The sequence below is a fragment of the Enoplosus armatus genome, chromosome 17 (assembly GCF_043641665.1).
Source record: "Enoplosus armatus isolate fEnoArm2 chromosome 17, fEnoArm2.hap1, whole genome shotgun sequence".
Taxonomy (NCBI): Eukaryota; Metazoa; Chordata; class Actinopteri; order Centrarchiformes; family Enoplosidae; genus Enoplosus; species Enoplosus armatus.
This window is the reverse complement of record NC_092196.1, coordinates 5,452,596-5,472,103: the sequence shown is the minus strand read 5'-3', so window position 1 is coordinate 5,472,103 and position 19,508 is coordinate 5,452,596. Positions and strand designations below refer to the sequence as shown.

The 19,508-nt window shown below is 43.1% G+C and overlaps 1 protein-coding gene across 1 annotated transcript in view; it reads left to right on the top strand.

Annotated features, from left to right (window-relative positions):
- LOC139299747 (myosin-10-like) overlaps positions 1-18,705 on the top strand; it is a 50,953-nt gene extending 32,248 nt beyond the window's left edge. Inside the window, exons 8-43 of the mRNA XM_070922634.1 lie at positions 922-985; positions 1,607-1,705; positions 2,180-2,323; positions 2,473-2,568; positions 3,278-3,396; positions 3,690-3,842; positions 4,069-4,242; positions 4,322-4,495; positions 6,057-6,171; positions 7,396-7,458; positions 8,903-9,096; positions 9,258-9,379; positions 9,644-9,713; positions 9,975-10,135; positions 10,290-10,398; positions 10,488-10,619; positions 10,729-10,935; positions 11,116-11,253; positions 11,387-11,510; positions 11,620-11,791; positions 12,567-12,779; positions 12,875-13,019; positions 13,118-13,324; positions 14,068-14,172; positions 14,265-14,417; positions 14,511-14,759; positions 14,966-15,178; positions 15,277-15,489; positions 15,579-15,740; positions 15,825-15,953; positions 16,091-16,179; positions 16,909-17,032; positions 17,206-17,414; positions 17,544-17,652; positions 17,899-18,071; positions 18,330-18,705. Of these exons, the coding sequence (XP_070778735.1) occupies positions 922-985; positions 1,607-1,705; positions 2,180-2,323; positions 2,473-2,568; positions 3,278-3,396; positions 3,690-3,842; positions 4,069-4,242; positions 4,322-4,495; positions 6,057-6,171; positions 7,396-7,458; positions 8,903-9,096; positions 9,258-9,379; positions 9,644-9,713; positions 9,975-10,135; positions 10,290-10,398; positions 10,488-10,619; positions 10,729-10,935; positions 11,116-11,253; positions 11,387-11,510; positions 11,620-11,791; positions 12,567-12,779; positions 12,875-13,019; positions 13,118-13,324; positions 14,068-14,172; positions 14,265-14,417; positions 14,511-14,759; positions 14,966-15,178; positions 15,277-15,489; positions 15,579-15,740; positions 15,825-15,953; positions 16,091-16,179; positions 16,909-17,032; positions 17,206-17,414; positions 17,544-17,652; positions 17,899-18,071; positions 18,330-18,483 (5,277 nt within the window). The 3' untranslated portion in view covers positions 18,484-18,705. The remainder of the gene's footprint in view (positions 1-921; positions 986-1,606; positions 1,706-2,179; positions 2,324-2,472; positions 2,569-3,277; positions 3,397-3,689; positions 3,843-4,068; positions 4,243-4,321; positions 4,496-6,056; positions 6,172-7,395; positions 7,459-8,902; positions 9,097-9,257; positions 9,380-9,643; positions 9,714-9,974; positions 10,136-10,289; positions 10,399-10,487; positions 10,620-10,728; positions 10,936-11,115; positions 11,254-11,386; positions 11,511-11,619; positions 11,792-12,566; positions 12,780-12,874; positions 13,020-13,117; positions 13,325-14,067; positions 14,173-14,264; positions 14,418-14,510; positions 14,760-14,965; positions 15,179-15,276; positions 15,490-15,578; positions 15,741-15,824; positions 15,954-16,090; positions 16,180-16,908; positions 17,033-17,205; positions 17,415-17,543; positions 17,653-17,898; positions 18,072-18,329) is intronic.
- Positions 18,706-19,508: the final 803 nt, after the last annotated feature.

Below are 19,508 nucleotides of genomic sequence, written 5' to 3'. Positions count from 1 at the left end.
AACAAATTGAACAAAACATAAGGTACAGGTACAATACCACTCTAATGTCTGAATGGTGAATATGACGCTACAGCCACCAGCCAGTTAGCTTAGCTTAGCATAAAGACAGGAAACAGCTTGCCTGTCTAGCTAACGTGTCAATAACTGAGCTTTAGAGGTGCTGGTAGGTGGATTTTGTTAAATTTGTTCCCCCTTTGTGCTAAGCTAACCGGCTGCTACCTGAAGCTTTATATTCACTGGAAATGAGAGTTGTATTGATCTTCTCATCTAACTCTCCGCCAGATAGAGATCATACATATTTCTCAAAATGTCAAACTATTCCTTTAAATATCTTTTGGCACTTTTTAATTTAAATATGTAACTTTGGAATATTTGATAAAAACAATGATTTTGTTCATAGGTCTTCTCTTATAAGTTCTTTAATAATTCCTTCAACAGCTCTAGTATTATAAAGTGGACTGATGCTGTGCTTGTGATATTTTGTGATCTTGTAGTGATGAGTTACAGGAATCACATCAATCCTCACCTTTTAAGCATTTTAAATTACTGCATGACTAAGTAAATCATGTGGCCAAGATTGACCACCACGGTGAGGACCAGTAGACAGATGAGCACACATATTCACACACACTTTCATACACACATTCACTGTCAGGAAACCACAGACATTTCTGAGATTCTTTCTGACCTGCTAACCTGACCTGATATAGGCTTTCTGTTCTGCACTTTGTCTTTATCATCAGCAAAAGTCCACCAAGTGGTATTTAAAATGCAACGGTGCCCAAAGGGAGAGGAAATATATGATAGATGCACACACACACAAACCTATACAGTGCGGTACACACTGACATCTTTTTAATTAACCTTTCAACAAGCTCAACAACTGTCTTTTAACATAAATATGCGTCTTGTGTCCTGCAGGGGAAGTTCATCAGAATCAACTTTGACGTCACAGGCTACATTGTCGGGGCCAACATTGAAACTTGTATCCTCATGACTGGGACAGGCTGACGGAGCAGAAGGTCAAAGGATTGTTTCAAACACAACAAAGGGAGCTAAAAGACAAGAGTACACACTGAGTTCAGTGCTGAGAGCGGCGGTTAGGCTTTACTACTCACCGCGGCTTATGCTTAACCACAAGAATGCCAATCCCGTTCTGCATATTCTCCAGACGGAGCTAGAGGGCACTGAGCTCTAAAGAAACCAAGTCTTTATTGTTATTCCTCATTTTTATAAGTTTATTTATGCCTGGTGAGAAAAATAATGGATAAGGCTCCTCAGCATAGTATTTCACACACTGAAAGAACAACTCACTAAAAAACAATAAAGATTTAATTCCCCAGGGATTTCTTGGATTCTTGGAAGATCTAGGATTTGCGAGGACAATGTATCGGTTGTGTACTTTATTAGAGTTTTAGTATGAAAATAGTAGTTGTTAAGGTTCCTGAAAACACATGCATACTCCTAGAAAACTTTGCAAGTCATAGTGCATGTGGTTAAATTGACTTGCTGTTCCTTATGAGCAGAAGTTTTACAACAGTGGCAGTATCAGTTTCCAGTTTTTCATGTTCTTATATCCTGGTCAGTCCTTAACCTTTGCTCTCAGACCTTCTGGAGAAGTCGAGGGCCATTAGACAGGCCAAAGATGAGAGGACCTTCCACATTTTCTACCGCCTGCTTGCAGGAGCCGGAGAGCATCTCCGAAGTGAGTGTCTGACAGTGAGGTTTCATGTCTGTGCCACCGGCCAGCTAATCTCTTTCTCTCTGTAACTTTTAATTTAGCTCGTTAGTACATTGTTTCATGATGATGCAGAACGTGTTTAGACATTTAAACATTTAAAAGGTCACTCCATCTCTCCCTCACTTATCTGCTTACTCTCTGAGTCTGGACTGAATTGACCTTACTGAAAATGGATGAAATATAACACATACCTCACTGCAATCAAAACAAATCATTTACATTTTTACTTTCGAGGGCAACATCAACACTTATCATGGTCCTAATACACTTTACAAACAGAAAGTATACACTGAAAAAAATCCCAACATGCAGCACAGCACATTAACTAGAAAAACATACAGCACAAAACTTAAAGCATGAATATGAGGATGCTGATATTAAAATTACAGTTAAAATAATCAAATGTAGTTTTTTAACATACTTTTTTTCCTTCTCTAGCGGACCTGCTCCTCGAAGGCTTTAACAACTATCGTTTCCTGTCTAACGGTAACATTCCCATCCCTGGCCAGCAGGACAAAGATAATTTCCAGGAGACATTGGATGCCATGCACATTATGAGCTTCTCCCACGATGAGATTGTCTGTGAGTAGTACTTCCAGATGTGCCCTTAAACAGTACAATCTTATTCTCCTTGTCTTTCTATAATTACATTCCTTTGTTTCCTCTCTTACTCTCCCATTACCCAATTCCCCCCCATAGGGATCACTAATGTGTTATGTTATCCTTGCCAGGCATGCTGAAGGTGGTCTCTGCAGTGCTGCAGTTTGGCAACATTGTCTTTAAGAAAGAGAGAAACACTGATCAGGCCTCCATGCCAGAGAACACAGGTAAATATTCAACATCCGGTCACAACGGAACACGTACACACACCGCCTCCTGACTAGTGTCAGTCATGATTCATCAATCCAGAAAATGAGATGACAGTGGCGCTCCAGCTTCCAGCACAACAGGTGGTGGAAAACAGACCATCATTTCCACATATATACATACTTACACAATGTTCTCGCTCACTGTGAGCACATGCTTTGATAGAGACATGATTGCACTGAAGGTAGATTTGTGTTGGAATACTTGTAATGTCTGGATCACGACAGCACCATCAGATTCACCGGCTGTCTGGACGATACAACAGTCACATACCTCTCTCAGTGTAGGACAGAAGAAAGTCTAATGAATATATAATATAGTTTGTTTTATTAAATCAGCTGTCTTGGGGTCAGACCCAGGAAGTACACTGATCTTAGTTCCCTAAGAACTCACTTAAAGAAAGTCTCAAGACCCATTTTGGGGTCTCAACCCAGCTAGGTTTAGCAGAATTTGGGTATAATCATATATCCTAGATTGTTTAAACGGACTTAGGCAGTGTTGCTTTCAGACTTATTTATTTGATTTTTGATTTAATCATTTGAACCTAGCATCAAGCCTCAATCAGATTCTGAAGTGAGGAAAAAACTCAAATCTGTTTTTTTACGAAATCTGAAGCCATATATGTGAACCAGTGTGAAGTCAAGTTACATGCTTCCTGCTTCCTCCCAGTGGCGCAGAAGCTCTGCCACCTGCTTGGGATGAATGTTATGGAATTCACCAGAGCTATCCTCACCCCGAGGATCAAAGTGGGACGAGACTATGTACAGAAGGCACAGACCAAAGAACAGGTAAGGTCCCATCTGACTGGATTATGTTTATTTGTTTATTCTTTTTTTAAGCAGGAATAACATCAAACCTGGAAAAGTTGAATTCCAGTTTTTATATATGTGCTTTGATATCTTTCTGTTACACCTAGGATAGCTTTAAACATCTTACTGAGGGTTTGTCCTTACTGTAGCTCATAGCAGCAACACAACGTTTCTATTCAGATATTAGCAGTCATGGCTCAATGGGCTATGTACTAATAATAGTGTCTTTCTTGGTTACTCTTCTGGTCCTGCGCTCTTTGTGTTTTCCTCAGGCTGACTTTGCTGTTGAAGCGCTGGCCAAGGCAACATATGAGCGGCTGTTCCGCTGGCTGGTCCACCGCATCAACAAGGCCCTGGATCGGACCAAACGCCAGGGGGCATCGTTCATAGGCATCCTGGATATCGCTGGCTTTGAGATCTTTGAGGTGCTGATTGTGGTGCTTTAATACTAACTTCTAACTAATTTCCACAAAACACAAACTACCTTCTAGACATTGTAGTTTTTATCCTTCATACATGGATTAAACAGGATCTAATGATCCAGGTTGTCTGATCCATTTAATTTTCTATTATTTTGATCAAGTCATGGGGATTAAAGGTCAGCTAAACATGTCACCATGACTAACAAAGTTGGCTTCTGCTTCCTTTCAGCTGAACTCATTTGAGCAGATGTGCATCAACTACACCAATGAGAAGCTGCAGCAGCTCTTCAACCACACCATGTTCATCCTGGAGCAGGAGGAGTACCAGAGGGAGGGCATCGAGTGGAGCTTCATCGACTTCGGCCTGGACCTGCAGCCCTGCATCGACCTTATTGAGAGGCCGGTCAGTGTCCTCCATCTGTGCGTGTCGCTGTACATGTCTGCTTATGAATGCATGTGTTAAAGAAACTCTGTCTCCTCAGACTAACCCCCCTGGTATCCTCGCTCTGCTGGATGAGGAGTGCTGGTTCCCCAAGGCCACCGACAAGACCTTTATAGACAAGGTGCTCCAGGAGCAGGGCACACACACCAAGTTTCAGAAGCCGCGTCAGCTCAAGGACAAAGCCGACTTCTGTATCATTCACTACGCAGGGAAGGTATGTATTTCAGGCCCATTAAGGTGACTTCTCTCTTGGGAAAGGCAGCTTAGTATGCCACAACTCTTAGAAGACAGCTCTTTAAAACAAAAACAAAAGGCAATATGTGTTTTTGAAAACCATTATTCATGTCCACTTTATAGCCTCAGATTCTTCCATGTTCTCTGGCCTGTTTTGAAGCTGAGGCACAGACTTAGCTCCTCTGACGGCGCCGTTAACCAGGTCATTGCCTGAAAACAATAGCCCAGTTGTCGGACTGCTGCTGTAGGAAACCCACATCTGGTTCACATTGGTGTGAGATTGAGTCTTTGGTGCCTGGCGGTTACATAACGGAGGTTTTCAACTTTCACCTTTGTGTGGTGGTCTGCCATCTGTGAAGAGAAAACCATACTCAATATTCCAGTCGCAGCATGAAATCTGACATCATCCCCAGAGTGATAGTTTGATTAGGTTTACCTATCTCTTTTTCCTGTCTTGCACATGTGTTTATGAACACAGTGAAGCACGTCAGTCAGACGTGTCTAAACATCAGTCCTGGGCCTGAGCCCTACCATGACAAACAGGTGGAAACCTCAGATTCAGCCAGTATTCGATACTGGAGCCAGCGTTAAATTTCAACTTCATCAAATAAATCCTGCATGACAGAGTGATACTGAAGAGGAAAAACAAGTGCAAACACTGTGAGTTTGCTTTTCCAGGATTCTGATGAAACCCATATGGAGATCTTACATTCCTCATCTCAGGTTGCCGACCCTGTCAATTGCTTATTATGTTCAGCTCTAATCCAACACTCTTCATAGCACGTTAGACGTTAGAAAAACACATACAAGTAAAAGTCATCATCATGTTACAAAGACTAATACCATCAACACGCTGTAGTCCAGTAAGAGCTGACTGCGCTGTCAGTCAAATATAATGTGCAAATAATATGAAGTCTTCATTTTAACCCTGCTGCAAGTACCAGATGGTTGAGGTTATTATGTCAGTATTGTGTATCATTGTTTGATGTGAATTTCTGAACTTTCTACCACTTACTGTATGGACCCACATAGCACATAAAGCACATCTGGTACTGCCTGTCAGATAAAACAACTGCGTGGTACTTCTGAAACGCTATTAGAGCCAAGTCTGGCTGTCACTTTAGACAGACTACACAGACTGTTGCTGACAGGTGAAGCAACACACCAGCAGCAACCAGTCCTCTCAAAGTGTATTTTTAAAGCATTTTTTTCTTTTATACTGTTAGACCGGGGTATAGCAGTAATGAAAGGAAAAGGATTGGATGTCATGACAAGTTCATGAATGAAATCTGATTTGATGCTGAGTTGTTAACAGTTACAAACCTTTTGTAACTGTAATTATTAACAGAGGTGTGTGGTCATTTTTTGTATGAACCTGTTTGGATTTTAAGTCACGAGCCGCTGCCGTGAAAGTATTTGTCTCATTTGTTATAAAAACAAATTATAATTTCTTAATGCTGAGCCTGTATGTGTGTCTGCACGAGGGAAACGCAGTAGAACATTTTGTGTACAACCACTAAAATAACACTGTGTTTCTTTAGGTGGACTATAAAGCGGATGAATGGCTTATGAAGAACATGGATCCCCTCAATGACAACGTGGCCACGCTGCTGCACCAGTCAACTGACAAATTTGTGGCTGAGCTCTGGAAAGACGGTGAGTCTCTCTAACATTTTATTCTTCTGTGTAGGAGCTCAGCAAGCTGTTAATTGTACAAAAGTATATTGATATGCAATTTAATCTGCTGTATAAATAAACCTGCATTTTTCCTGCATCAGTCCAGAAGGATGTTACACACAATACCTACTGTGGAGTGAACAAATGAGAGACAAAAAGAAAAGCATTTAAAAGCATTTTGTCTTCTCTTTTGGGTTTTTAGCCATGCTAGCAGCATGTCTACATGGGTAGCAATGTGAGCTAGTTGGTCAGTTCATGGTCTACAGATGATGTATCCTAATGTATCAGGTGATCACCTGACTTTTCATGTAGCTGGCTTTTAGTGAAATATCTCGACAACTATTCGATAGCTTGTCATCAAATTTGATGAAGGTTCATGTTCCCCTTAGGATGAACTGTAACAATTTTGGGGATGCTTAACTTTTCATCTAGCACCATCATCAAGTCAAAAACTAATACTTAAGCCTATGACCAACTATGTGTAAAACTAATGACATTCGCATTAGCCTCAGCTGTACTTTGTGTTTAGTGCTAAATAGCAAATGTTAGAATGCTAACACGCTAAGCGAACATGACAAACATTATACCTGATAAACTTCAGCATGTTCACATTGTCATTGTTAGCATGCTGACATTAGCATTCAGCTAAAAGCACAGCTGTGTCGTAAACAACTGAATCTCCTGTCAGTTTCATCCAGCCATGTGCTTCTTGGTTTCTCTAATGTGGGAAGAGGATTGCCAGCAAAAGCACGAAGAGTAAGCCAGGTAAACCACAGCCAGGACTCGTCTCTCAGAGCTGAATGATCCTGTATTTTCTCCCCCAGTCAGATGGAAACCATGGCCTTCATAACCATTATTTTAATTTGACATTTGTTTTTTATGGAATCACAGGCAGGTCACATGAAATGCAAAATGGTTATGTAACACTTTCTGGACTCATCTTTCTCCTGATTAATGTCAATGTTATGATAACCCAACATTAGCTTTGAATAATAACAAGACTTTGATAATAAGCATGTACTGTAGCATTACAGCGCTTGAACTGACATTTACTCTTCAGTCCTTTTTTAACAGCTAATGAATGCTTGTGAAAGTTTTGTATGTGTGCGGGTGTATGAACGATGGGTTGTTTGCTTGCCTACTCTTTTTTCTTCTCTCTCACTTTCCTGTCTTCTTTCTCTGTCCGTGTCTCTGTTGCTGTAGACATTCAGACGTTTCAGAGAGCCTCTTTCTATGACAATGTGTCTGGGCTCCATGAAGCTCCAGGTGAATGATAGTAACACTTAACCTTCGTGAACCACTGGCTTCTCCTCATCCTCTGCACTGGAGGGATCATTGGATCCTTGTCCTGGCTGCACTGTGCGCCCCTCTGGCTTTGCATGGCTGTACTCCTGTTGTATTTAAAACATCTGATACTAAAACATTTCATTCTTCCATGAATGCTGGTAGCTTACTGCCACTGTAATTATTCCAACAACTATTGCTTGAATGATAAGCCAGATAAGGCATTTCATGCAAAATCATGAAAAAAAATTAAGTTTTGTTTTCCGGTACAAAGTGAATTCACACAACAGAAAACCAATTGATACAATTATCGTCAAAAGGCTGAAAATCTGAGACAGGAAATATTATAGTTGAACATTGCCTGGTCAGAGAGATGAATTTTGCTTTTGGGCTGTAGTACATTTTTGTAGACTAAAAGGGGTACAATAAGTGAGTATTTGTTCTCTAACATCTTTGTGAATGGGTGCCCATTTTGTTTATCTTGAGCACACACAAGGTGCACATGCGGGTAATACACAGTCCTGCCAGTGGTTTCACACTATACCGCTGATCAACAGGTGGTGGTAACACACCAAGACATTTAGCATGTGCCAGCAAAGGCAGGGAAGAAGAAGACCGCTAGCAAGTAAACGTGGATGTAAAGTATGCTGGATTTAAAATACTTTAAAATACTCGGCTTTGCAAATGTTTTCTGAGGAACCACCATGTGACAAAGGTCTACTGGACCGCCAAGATGCCCCTAAAGCAGGAAGTTTGATTGTCCATTGATTCATTTTGGTCTTTTTAAAAAAAAAATTAAATTGACATGCCTAGAAGGACAGAAGTAAATGGAATAATCATGCTAATTCCTGTTATTTAATAGGTATGCTGAGATTGTTTTAGATTTAATCCAATGGTTGATATAAAGCAGGCTGATAACCTCCTTGTTTTAGCAATATTCTAATGTATGTTACATATTTAAAGCTGTGTTACGTACTCTACTGCTGCTTGGTGGACTCACATCAGTTAGATCATCAAAATACATTTTTAATGAAGGATTGCTCAACAGTAGGCTGACTGAGAGAAGCCAGCTCTGTGTGTTAGTCTATGCTATGTTGCCGATAATATCAAACCAGCTGACTGTCTCTGGTCACAGCTGCTGTGACTCCATTGTCTGTCTTCATGCTTTATCACAAAATTAGAAAAGAGCAAATCCTGCTCAGTTGAACTCTTCAACCTTCATTGGCAACATTTCCACATTGGATTTAAACACCAATGAAATACTTCAAAGTCATTTTGTTGGCTTTTCTCTTTTCTACATTCATGTAAATAGCACAGCACTTTGCCATGATGTACACTAAAGTCACAGATCAGTTACCTACGTATCCCTGCATTAATACAGTTATTTCTCTCCCTTTGTCTTCATCTCATATTTCATCACCAACAGTCGACCGGATCGTGGGTCTGGACCAGGTTGCAGGCATGAATGAGACAGCGTTTGGTGCCGCCTACAAGACCAAGAAGGGCATGTTCCGCACCGTGGGACAGCTGTACAAGGAGCAGTTGTCTAAGCTAATGGCCACACTGAGGAACACCAATCCCAACTTTGTCCGCTGCATCATCCCGAACCACGAGAAAAGGGTGCGTTACCCTCCGTACCAGCTGGACTGAGATCTGCTGCACTAAATCTGTTGACCTAACAAGGCTTGAGTTATGATTTCAAATACCATTTCTAGGTCATTGTATATTCACTGTACACAACTATCACTACATTTATAAATGCTTCTCTTTTTCTTTTTCAGGCTGGTAAACTGGACCCCCACCTGGTTCTGGACCAGCTGAGGTGCAATGGTGTGCTGGAGGGGATTCGTATCTGCAGACAGGGCTTCCCCAACCGCATCGTCTTCCAGGAGTTCAGACAGAGGTAATGTTCTACCTGAGACTGAGTTAACCTTTGGTCATTGTGTCTCCTGTAACAGTTGTGATGACACAGTAGATCTGATGTCATCCTGGTTTTTGATATTCTTTCCTCTTTTTGAAGTTTGATCTCTGTCTGTCTTTGAGGAGACAGAGGCCTCTGCCACCTCTTTCTGCTCCTTATATTTTAGCACTTATGGAGCTGCAATGTAACACTGTCCTAGTGTCTCTCCATCCTCATAATGCACTTCTTTCTCTGCTCCGTGTCCAGGTATGAAATCCTCACTCCTAACGCCATTCCCAAGGGCTTCATGGATGGCAAGCAGGCCTGTGAGAGAATGGTACGGGTCTCATTTTAGAACAATCTCGCCGCTGCCTCAGAGCTCACGAGGCTCACATTTGAACAAGGGTCTTGTTTTATGACAAGACAATTGCACGATGTAATCAAAATGTTACACAGTCTAAATAAAGAGTTAATATAGAATTTCTGAAGAGAAAATAGATTTTATGAATGATCTACCATCTTTACACCACACAGTTTTTCCTTCAGTCACCTCCAGTAGCCCTTTCCCCCCTTCGATGTGTCTTCCTGTCTTTGGTAGATTCAAGCCCTGGAGCTGGACAGCAACCTGTTCCGTATCGGCCAGAGTAAGATCTTCTTCAGGGCCGGAGTCCTGGCCCACTTGGAGGAAGAGAGGGACTTGAAGATCACTGACATCATCATTTACTTCCAGGCCGTCTGTCGGGGATATCTGGCACGCAAGTAAGGGTTGCTCTACCACTGCTGTCTGCACCTGAGATCCACTCAACCCCCAACTGAACTGGGGTTATTTGTATATATTTGATCACAGAAAAGTAGATTTCACTGTTGTCTCACTCAGTGTTTGTTCTCTTCCTCTCTTGTTGTGATGCTTCAGGGCCTTTGCAAAGAAGCAGCAGCAGCTCAGTGCTCTGAAGGTTCTCCAGAGAAACTGTGCTGCCTACTTGAAGCTGCGTCACTGGCAGTGGTGGAGGCTCTTCACCAAGGTGTGTGCTTGTGTGTATGTACATGTGTGAATGACTGCCTGATCAGATTCAGTCGACATCATCCTCTGAAACGTCGTCTGTACCTGCAGGTGAAGCCTCTGCTGCAGGTGACCAGGCAGGAGGAGGAGATGCAGGCTAAAGATGAGGAGCTGGTGAAGGTGAAGGAGAAGCAGACCAAGGTGGAGGGAGAGCTGGTGGAGATGGAACGGAAACACCAGCAGGTCAGTTACAACTACAACGATACACTGCAGCGTGAGTCCCAAATTATAACAAATTGTACAGATTTTTTAAGGATGCTTGATTAAAGGTTTCCGCGTTATTTATGTGCAGTTAATGGAAGAGAAGAATATCCTGGCAGAGCAGCTGCAGGCAGAAACAGAGCTGTTCGCAGAGGCTGAGGAGATGAGAGCTCGCCTGGCGTCCAAGAAGCAAGAGCTGGAGGAGATCCTTCATGACCTGGAGTCCCGGCTGGAGGAAGAAGAAGAGAGGACACAGAGCATGCAGAACGAGAAGAAGAAGATGCAGACCCATATCCAGGTGTGTCCTAGGAGATGTGAAGTAGTGGTTACTGAAAAACTATTTTTGTACCCTTGGAAATATATGTCAAAATATTACTATTTTAGATAGTTAAATAACACTATATTATAACACATAATATGTTAATTATACTTGCTGCTCTGATTAAATGTGTGTGTGTGTGTGTGTGTGTGTGTGTAGGACCTAGAAGAACAGTTGGATGAGGAGGAGGCTGGCAGGCAGAAGCTGCAGCTGGAGAAAGTGACAGCTGAGGCCAAAATGAAGAAATATGAAGAGGACATTTTGCTACTAGAAGACCAGAACTCCAAGTTCCTCAAGGTGAGAGCGAGAGAAGGCACTGAAGGTCTACACTCAAGCTAAGGGTTTGGATGGAAAGAGGAATTGTGTTGAGTTGTGTTAGTAGTTGAGTTGGCTAGCTGCGCGCTAACCTTCTTGTATCTCTTTCCTTTAGGAAAAGAAGCTGTTGGACGACCGAATCAATGAGGTGACCTCGATGCAAGCTGAAGAGGAAGAGAAGGCAAAGAACCTGAGCAAGATAAAGAACAAGCAGGAGATGATGCTCATCGACCTAGAGGGTAAAGAATGAAATACAGAATGCAATGAATAGTAAAGTGAATTACTACAACAAAAAGATGTTTCTTGGTGTTTTATTAAACTATTATATCCTCTTCTTTTCTTTTTTAGAGAGACTGAAGAAGGAGGAGAAGACCCGTCAGGAGCTAGAGAAGGCTAAGAGGAAGCTGGATGGGGAGACGTCCGACTTCCAGGACCAGATATCCGAGCTCCAGACCCAGACGGAGGAGCTGAAGGTTCAGCTTGGCAAGAAGGAGGACGAGCAGCAGATGATGCAGGCTAGGTAGGAGATACTGGGACCACCTTACAGGGGAATGGAAACACCACAGCTCAGTACTGGTGAAATCACTTCAACAACAAAGCATGACACAACTTTGTGTGAGCTAAATATGGCTGATAGAGCTTCAGTATGGAGGCTGTTGGATGTGAGTCAGTCTGATATAAGTGCTACATAGCTGTACAGACCGCTCATCACACTAAACACTGTTGCATGAAACATTCACACCTGCCAGTTTATATGCCGCATTTTATTGGACTGATTACACTCCAGAGTGTACAGCTGTGATCTTATCATCAAATAAAAAATAGCCTCTGAGCTTTTACTTATTGTTGTGCTCCACTTTCACATGCCACCTGCATTTATTCACTGATCCTCACTGCATTGGAATGTGTTTGCGAAGTGTGACCGTCAGTGTGCATGTAATTTGTGTGGTGTTAGTAAGTGTAAGACCATGCTAATGAGTGGCCAGTACTGCTGACTGCTCCTTTAAATGAAACAGGGACTCTGCTGCCGCCCACTGGAGTCTTTACATAACAGAAGAGTTCACTCGGGGGACTAAATGTGGTTTTTTTTATGTTCTTAAGCAACAGTTTATTAATATAAAACATACAGAATTATTGCAGCACCATCACACAGGGAGAAAGAAATCCAAAATAGGCATTATTAAGCATATTTCAGACATAAATGTACATTGAATGAGTAGCTAAAAGAAGAGTTTTTCAGGCGCCTCTTCTTTTAGTGTAAAATTGCAGTGAGTTTCCTGGTTTTATTTTTACAGGGGTGAAGACGAGGTGAGCCAGAAGAACAACGCTCTGAAGCAGGTGAGGGAGCTGCAGGCCCAGCTGTCCGAGCTGCAGGAGGACCTTGATTCAGAGAAACAGGCCAGGAACAAGGCCGAAAAACTCAAGAGGGACTTGAGTGAAGAGCTTGAGGCCCTTAAGACTGAACTGGAGGACACCCTTGATACAACAGCTGCCCAGCAGGAGCTTAGGTACTGTTCTGCATTTTACTCTCCCTTATTTTACATTTATATCAGAGATATAGATAGTATTATCAAGTCATTTTCTCTGTCTCTGTTCTCTGTAGGACCAAGCGTGAACAGGAGGTTGCAGAGCTGAAGAAGACCATTGAGGAGGAAACTAAAAACCACGAAGCTCAGATCCAGGAGATGCGACAGAGGCATGGCACTGTCTTGGAAGAGCTGTCTGAACAGCTGGAACAGGCCAAGAGGGTAACATACAATCCTCTCATCGCAGGATTATCAAATCCACCCAAGTGACATCACTTCATTATCTGGCTACACTAATGTTTGTTGTTGATTACGTCTAGTTCAAGGCCAACCTGGAGAAGACCAAGCAGAGCCAGGAGAGTGCCAACAAGGAGCTGGCCGGTGAGGTGAAGAGCCTGCAGCAGGCAAAGACGGAGTCCGAACACAAGAGGAAGAAACTGGAGGCTCAGCTGCAGGAGTTCATGGCCAGGGTCACTGAGGGAGAGCGGGCCAAGGGAGAGCTGTCTGAACGCACACACAAACTGCAGGTGAGGGGCGGAGACACAAACATATTGGATCTAACACAGTGGAGACTTTTGTTTTGGGGATTTTCCCCCAAAATAGTGGCGCAGTTCCTGAATTTTTAAGTTGAAACTGCAGGCAACTGTGAGAGAAAATAAACAATATATTTTTTTAACCACTGACAATTAAAAAGAATATTCTTATTGATAATAAAGTTCAGACATTTCTGGACACTTCTAGATGCATAATGCTCATCCTCTTTGTTTCTTTGTTACGGAAAATACAAAATTGAATTTGTTTCTTTATTACAAGACCTTTCTCCATAATTATTTAAGTTGTTCATTTATATTTGAGGTAGCGTCCTTTAACAATATGCAAACCAAAAACCCCTTGGATGAATGGAGACTATAATAATGCTGTTCAAATGAAAAGCTACATGCAAAGTTGACTTCTTACAGTTGCGGGTATGAAAAAATATAAATATAGATAGAAACCCACAACTCATTGTCAAAGTTGGCCGTTGTATCAGACCAAAGTAAATATAGTTTGTTTATGTATGGTTAATTGGACCATTTACGTGAACAAATCGGTCAAAATGACAAGAATTTCTAAGAAAATGTATTTTGTACAATTCCAAGTTCAGTTATTTAAGCACACAGAGGATTTTATTCTTCTTTCTTTGTGATTTCTGAATTGAGAAGCCTGTTTTTATTCAAATGTTTTACATTTGACTTAAAGTGTGTTTTTATCTTGGTGCCTCTCCATACAGACTGAGTTGGAAAATGTGTCTTCCATACTGGAGGATGCAGAGAGGAAGGGTATCAAGACGGCCAAAGATGTCGCTGGACTAGAGAGTCAGCTGCAAGACACACAGGTGAGGTGACACACAGTATCTCTGAGCATTAATCAATCCACACTTGCATCCTTTCTATTAAACTAACTGGACAAATATTCATTGTCCTTTAGGAGCTGCTCCAGGAGGAGACACGCCAGAAACTAAACCTCAGCAGTCGTATACGCCAGCTGGAGGAGGAGAAGAACGCTGTGCAGGAGCAGCAGGAGGAGGATGAGGAGGCGCGCAAGAATCTGGAGAAACAGCTGTTGACCCTGCAGGCTCAGGTAGGACCTGTGGTCTCTGGTGTTGGAAACAATGTTTGAATAATATTGTTGATTTTTATTCTTAATTCTGCTTCTTTTTTTGTTGGTTTGTAGCTGTCAGAGAGCAAGAAGAAGTTGGAGGATGATGTTGGAACAATAGACGGCCTGGAGGAGACGAAGAAGAAGCTGCAGAAGGACCTGGAGCTGGCCAGCCAGCGTCTGGAAGAGAAGACCATCGGCTTTGAGAAGATGGAGAAGACAAAGACCCGTCTGCAGCAGGAGCTGGACGATCTAACTGTAGACCTGGATCACCAGAGACAGATTGTCTCCAGCCTGGAGAAGAAACAGAAGAAGTTTGACCAGGTGAGAACTTCATTGAGGATATTCTGCTGGTTTTTACAGATACTTCTTGTGGAATACAACTTCAGATGAAGTGAGTTTGGAAGTTTGTCTCAGATCTATTTTTAAATATTACTATGTAATCCTTTAGTTTTACTTTTTGGATAGATTTCAGGAGCTTTCATTGCAATACCGTCCTTACAAATGACAAGTATCATTTTCCTCTGTAGATGCTGGCAGAGGAGAAGAGCATCTCTGCTCGTTACGCCGAAGAGCGCGACCGTGCCGAAGCCGAGGCCAGGGAGAAGGAGACCAAAGCTCTGTCCATGACCAGAGCTCTGGACGAGGCGCTGGAGGCCAAAGAGGAGCTGGAGAGGGTTAACAAGCAGCTTCGTGCTGAAATGGAAGATCTGATGAGCTCCAAGGATGACGTTGGCAAGAATGTGAGCATTAGGATCAATAAAGCACCTGTGATTTGCTATGACAGTTGAGCAGTAGTCTCACTTTGTTTACCCCCCCCCCCCCCCCCCCCCCCCGTCAGGTCCACGAACTGGAGAAGTCCAAGCGTACTCTGGAGCAGCAGCTGGAGGAGATGAAGACTCAGCTGGAGGAGCTGGAGGACGAGCTGCAGGCCACAGAGGACGCCAAGCTGCGTCTGGAGGTCAACATGCAGGCCATGAAGGCCCAGTATGAGAGAGACCTGCAGGGCCGGGACGACCAGAACGATGAGAAGAAGAGAGCACTGGTGAAGCAGGTGCAGAACAACGTGTAAACATTACATAACAACAGTTTAACAGCAGTTTAATCTCACCACGCTAACAACTTGCACTGACGCCCCCTCAGGTGCGAGAGATGGAGGCTGAGTTGGAGGACGAGAGGAAGCAGAGAGGTTTGGCTGTAGCTGCTAAGAAGAAGCTGGAGATGGATTTGAAGGATATAGAGGGTCACATAGAAGGAGCCAACAAGGCCCGAGACGAAGCCATCAAACAGCTGCGCAAGTTACAGGTGCAGATTTGATACTTACGCTTGAATCAGTTACACTTCAGTACTACAGTAAGCAGCCATTCTCAGATGTGTTTTCTCCCTCAGGCACAAATGAAGGATTACCAGCGGGAGTTGGAAGACGCCCGAGCTTCTAGAGATGACATTTTCGCCATATCCAAGGAAAATGAGAAGAAACTCAAGAGTCTGGAGGCCGAGATCGTCCAGCTACATGAGGTACAGGACAGTGGGATGGTTTGTTGTGTTACATGGTCAAAGGGTGTTGATTTACTGTTGGTAGGTTTTTGTATTTCCTGTATGTTCGTGATAAAGCACTGGATGGTCCCTCTTAACATTAGACACCTTCTATGCAGGACCTGGCAGCCTCTGAGAGGGGACGGCGCCACGCCGAACAGGAGCGGGATGAGCTGCAAGATGAAATCTCAAACAGCACCTCTGGAAAGTCAGTTCCCCTCTGACCGCACCTCAGTATCTGTCTTGCATCTCCTTGTTTATATTGTCTAACCTGCAGACAAATTAGATTATTAGATCAGGGCACATCTCTTGTACTATTTTTTTATTTTGCAGCTAACTATAGCTTTTTGGTTCTCCATGCAGGCTTTGTTTTATTTTATTAAACTATTTATTTTTTTACATGTTTTATTGCCATTTTTTGGTCCTTGAGATGAATAAAGTAAAAAAAAGATGATACAGCAGGAAAAAAAAGGGGGAAATCATTAAAAAGGTGATAAAGCAGCACAACCTAAATTACAGTCGTATAAGTATAATCAAGGTATCATCCAGTCCCTTCTACAATGTCCAACACCCTGTAGAGGTGAAGTGAATCATTGTGCTCCAGAAAATAGTAGAAAGAGTGCCATCAAGTGTATTTTCTGTGATATAGCATATCTTTTCTAAAGCAAGGCAAGAAGTCATCCATGAACATCGTTTAGCTTCTAACAGACAAGTTCACCCAGCATCAGCATAAACATTTAGAAGACATAGCTTTTACCGATAATTCGACTAACCAAATCAAAAACCTTCTTCCAAAGGGAAATTAGATTTGGACACGCAGAGCCCCTGTGCAATGTACATACATACTGTAAACTCTGTCAACAGACAGAGGTGATGAAGGCAGTCACATCTTGACTTCATTCGTTTTTCTCTGACGACTCCTCTGTGTGTGTGTCAGGTCTGCTCTGATGGATGAGAAGAGGAGGCTGGAGGCTCGCATCGCTCAGCTGGAGGAGGAGCTGGAGGAGGAGCAGGGTAACATGGAGCTGCTCAACGACCGCTTCAGAAAGACGAATATGCAGGTGTGGTGTGATATTGGAGTTGGCAGAGTTATTGGACTTATTTTACAACGATTTCTGAGAATTTTAAATTACATGAAGTTTGTACAATACAGAAATACAGCATTCTTTTTCTTCACTCCACCTCCCACCCTTCCTCTCTCTGTTACCCCCCCTTTCCTCCCTCCGCCCCTCAGGTGGACACCTTGACAACAGAGCTGAGTGCGGAGCGCAGCACAGCCCAGAAGAGCGAAAACGCTCGCCAGCAACTGGAGCGTCAAAACAAGGAGCTGCGGGCCAAGCTGGGCGAGCTGGAAGGTTCTGTGAAGAGCAGGTTCAAGGCCTCCATCACTGCCCTGGAGGCCAAGATAGCACAGCTGGAGGAACAGCTGGAGCAGGAGGCCAAGTGAGAATTCAATACACTCTTCTCAAGTTCAAAAACTATGAACTAAAATATGAGATCAACATTAAGTTCATGGGCTTACCTGGAAGGCTAAATCTGGCTTTGTTTCTCTAAACGTGTTCACCACTGAAGAGAGCGAGCCGCAGCCAACAAGATAGTGAGGAGGACCGAGAAGAAGCTGAAAGAAATCTGCATGCAAGTGGAGGATGAGCGTCGCCATGCCGACCAGTTTAAAGAACAAGTATGTCTAACACTGTTGACATTAACACTTTGTCCCCCCGCAAACTGTTCAGCCCCACATTGGTTTTAAAAGAGTTCAAGTGTTTCCACCCTGCTGGCCTTTGAACACATTTTATATTTCTTTATGTATTTCTTTTCTCTTTGTGTGTGTGTGTGTGTGTGTGTGTGTGTGTGTGTGTGTGTGTGTGTGTGTGTGTGTGTGTGTGTGTGTGTGTGTGTGTGTGTGTGTGTGTGTGTGTGTGTGTAGGTGGAAAAGGGTAACTCTCGTATGAAGCAGCTGAAGCGTCAGCTGGAGGAGGCCGAGGAGGAGGCCACGAGGGCCAACGCCTCGCGCAGGAAACTGCAGAGAGAACTGGACGACGCCACCGAGGCCAGCGAGGGTCTGAGCCGCGAGGTTCACACACTCAAGAACCGCCTGAGGTACGGTGTGGTAGACCGCCTGACACTGTTTAGCATTTTGTTTTATTTTAGGATCTTTTTTTTAAAGGAAGTGTTATTCATGTCTATTTTAAAAGCAGATGTCACTCAAGAAAGAGATAAATACTGAGCAGCAACATTTGAACATATGTTCTCTTGATGAACATCTTCTCTCTAGGTGTTGCTTTCTGCTGCTGTCTTGCTTTTGCCTCTGATCAAACCCCCACCCTCCCTTCACCTCCTCTCCTCTTCCTCCTGCAGGCGTGGCGGCCCCATCAGCTTCTCCTCCAGTCGCTCCGGCAGACGTCAGCTTCAGGTGGAGGGAACTTCCTTGGACCTCGTGTCCGACGACGAGCTGGAAAACAAGATCACCGACAACAATGCCAATGAGACGCCAGCGCCCCAGCCGGAGTAGAAGAGAAAAATGCCTTAACTTTAGCTCTCCCATCTATGTATCACCTCTCAGCCCCGACAGAGATACTTAGACCCTCCCAGCTTGAATAGGGACCCTCTTCTTGCCCCTCTAGCACATGTCTGGATAGACCTGTTCTCTCCAAGCACCAAAACCATGATCTAAGCAAGAAAAGCCCATATTCCTGACCTTACTAGAACCCTAAATCATAGCAGACACCAGCAGTTGGTCCGCAACGCCCCCCCCCCCCCCCCCACTTAAGGTTGTAAGAAGCACTACTCTGCCTTACCCCTCCTTGTCAAGCTGCAGGGCTGTATAACAGTTTGACTCTAGACTACTTCAGTAACCTGAATGAGCTGTATCACAGATAGAAGTGCTTTTCTTAAACTGCATATTTTGTGAACTAATTCATTCGCGCGCACATATACGGAATACGTAAACCTTCTGATTGACTCATAGTTCAGTGAGTGCACACGTGTCTGGATGATAATTATCCTCTGTTGGACCAGTATTCGGCCGTTTCAGATGCTTCCAAATGCTAAACTAATGGCAATATTTGAAAGGAACAGATCACAATGAAAGCAAACAAGCTTCCGCCTTTATTTTTCCATCAATCTACAATATACAGTGTGTCCATCATATGAGTCAGTTTAGTTATATTAGTTGAACTGTAACTAAATAGTATTTTTCCAGTCCTATGCTAGGATTGTTTGCTTGCATATGAATATAGAAATGTGACTGTAAGCTGCCGCGTCGCCTCATGCTACAGAGCGCTGCTCTTCTGACAGTGTCGGTCTCTCACATGTTTGACAGTAGGTCAGTGTCGACTTGTAATTATTCGGTGTGAGTGCTGAAAGCAGCAATCACGCATGTGCTTCTGCTTACTTCTTCTTCTGTGCCTTTTTACGCCCACTCGAAACTCAAAACCCATTTATGCCACATATACTGTTCATATATATGAACCATGCCTACTGTCATGAAGGTATTTTCATAAAATATTCATAAAATTGCATATGTAGTGAGATTTT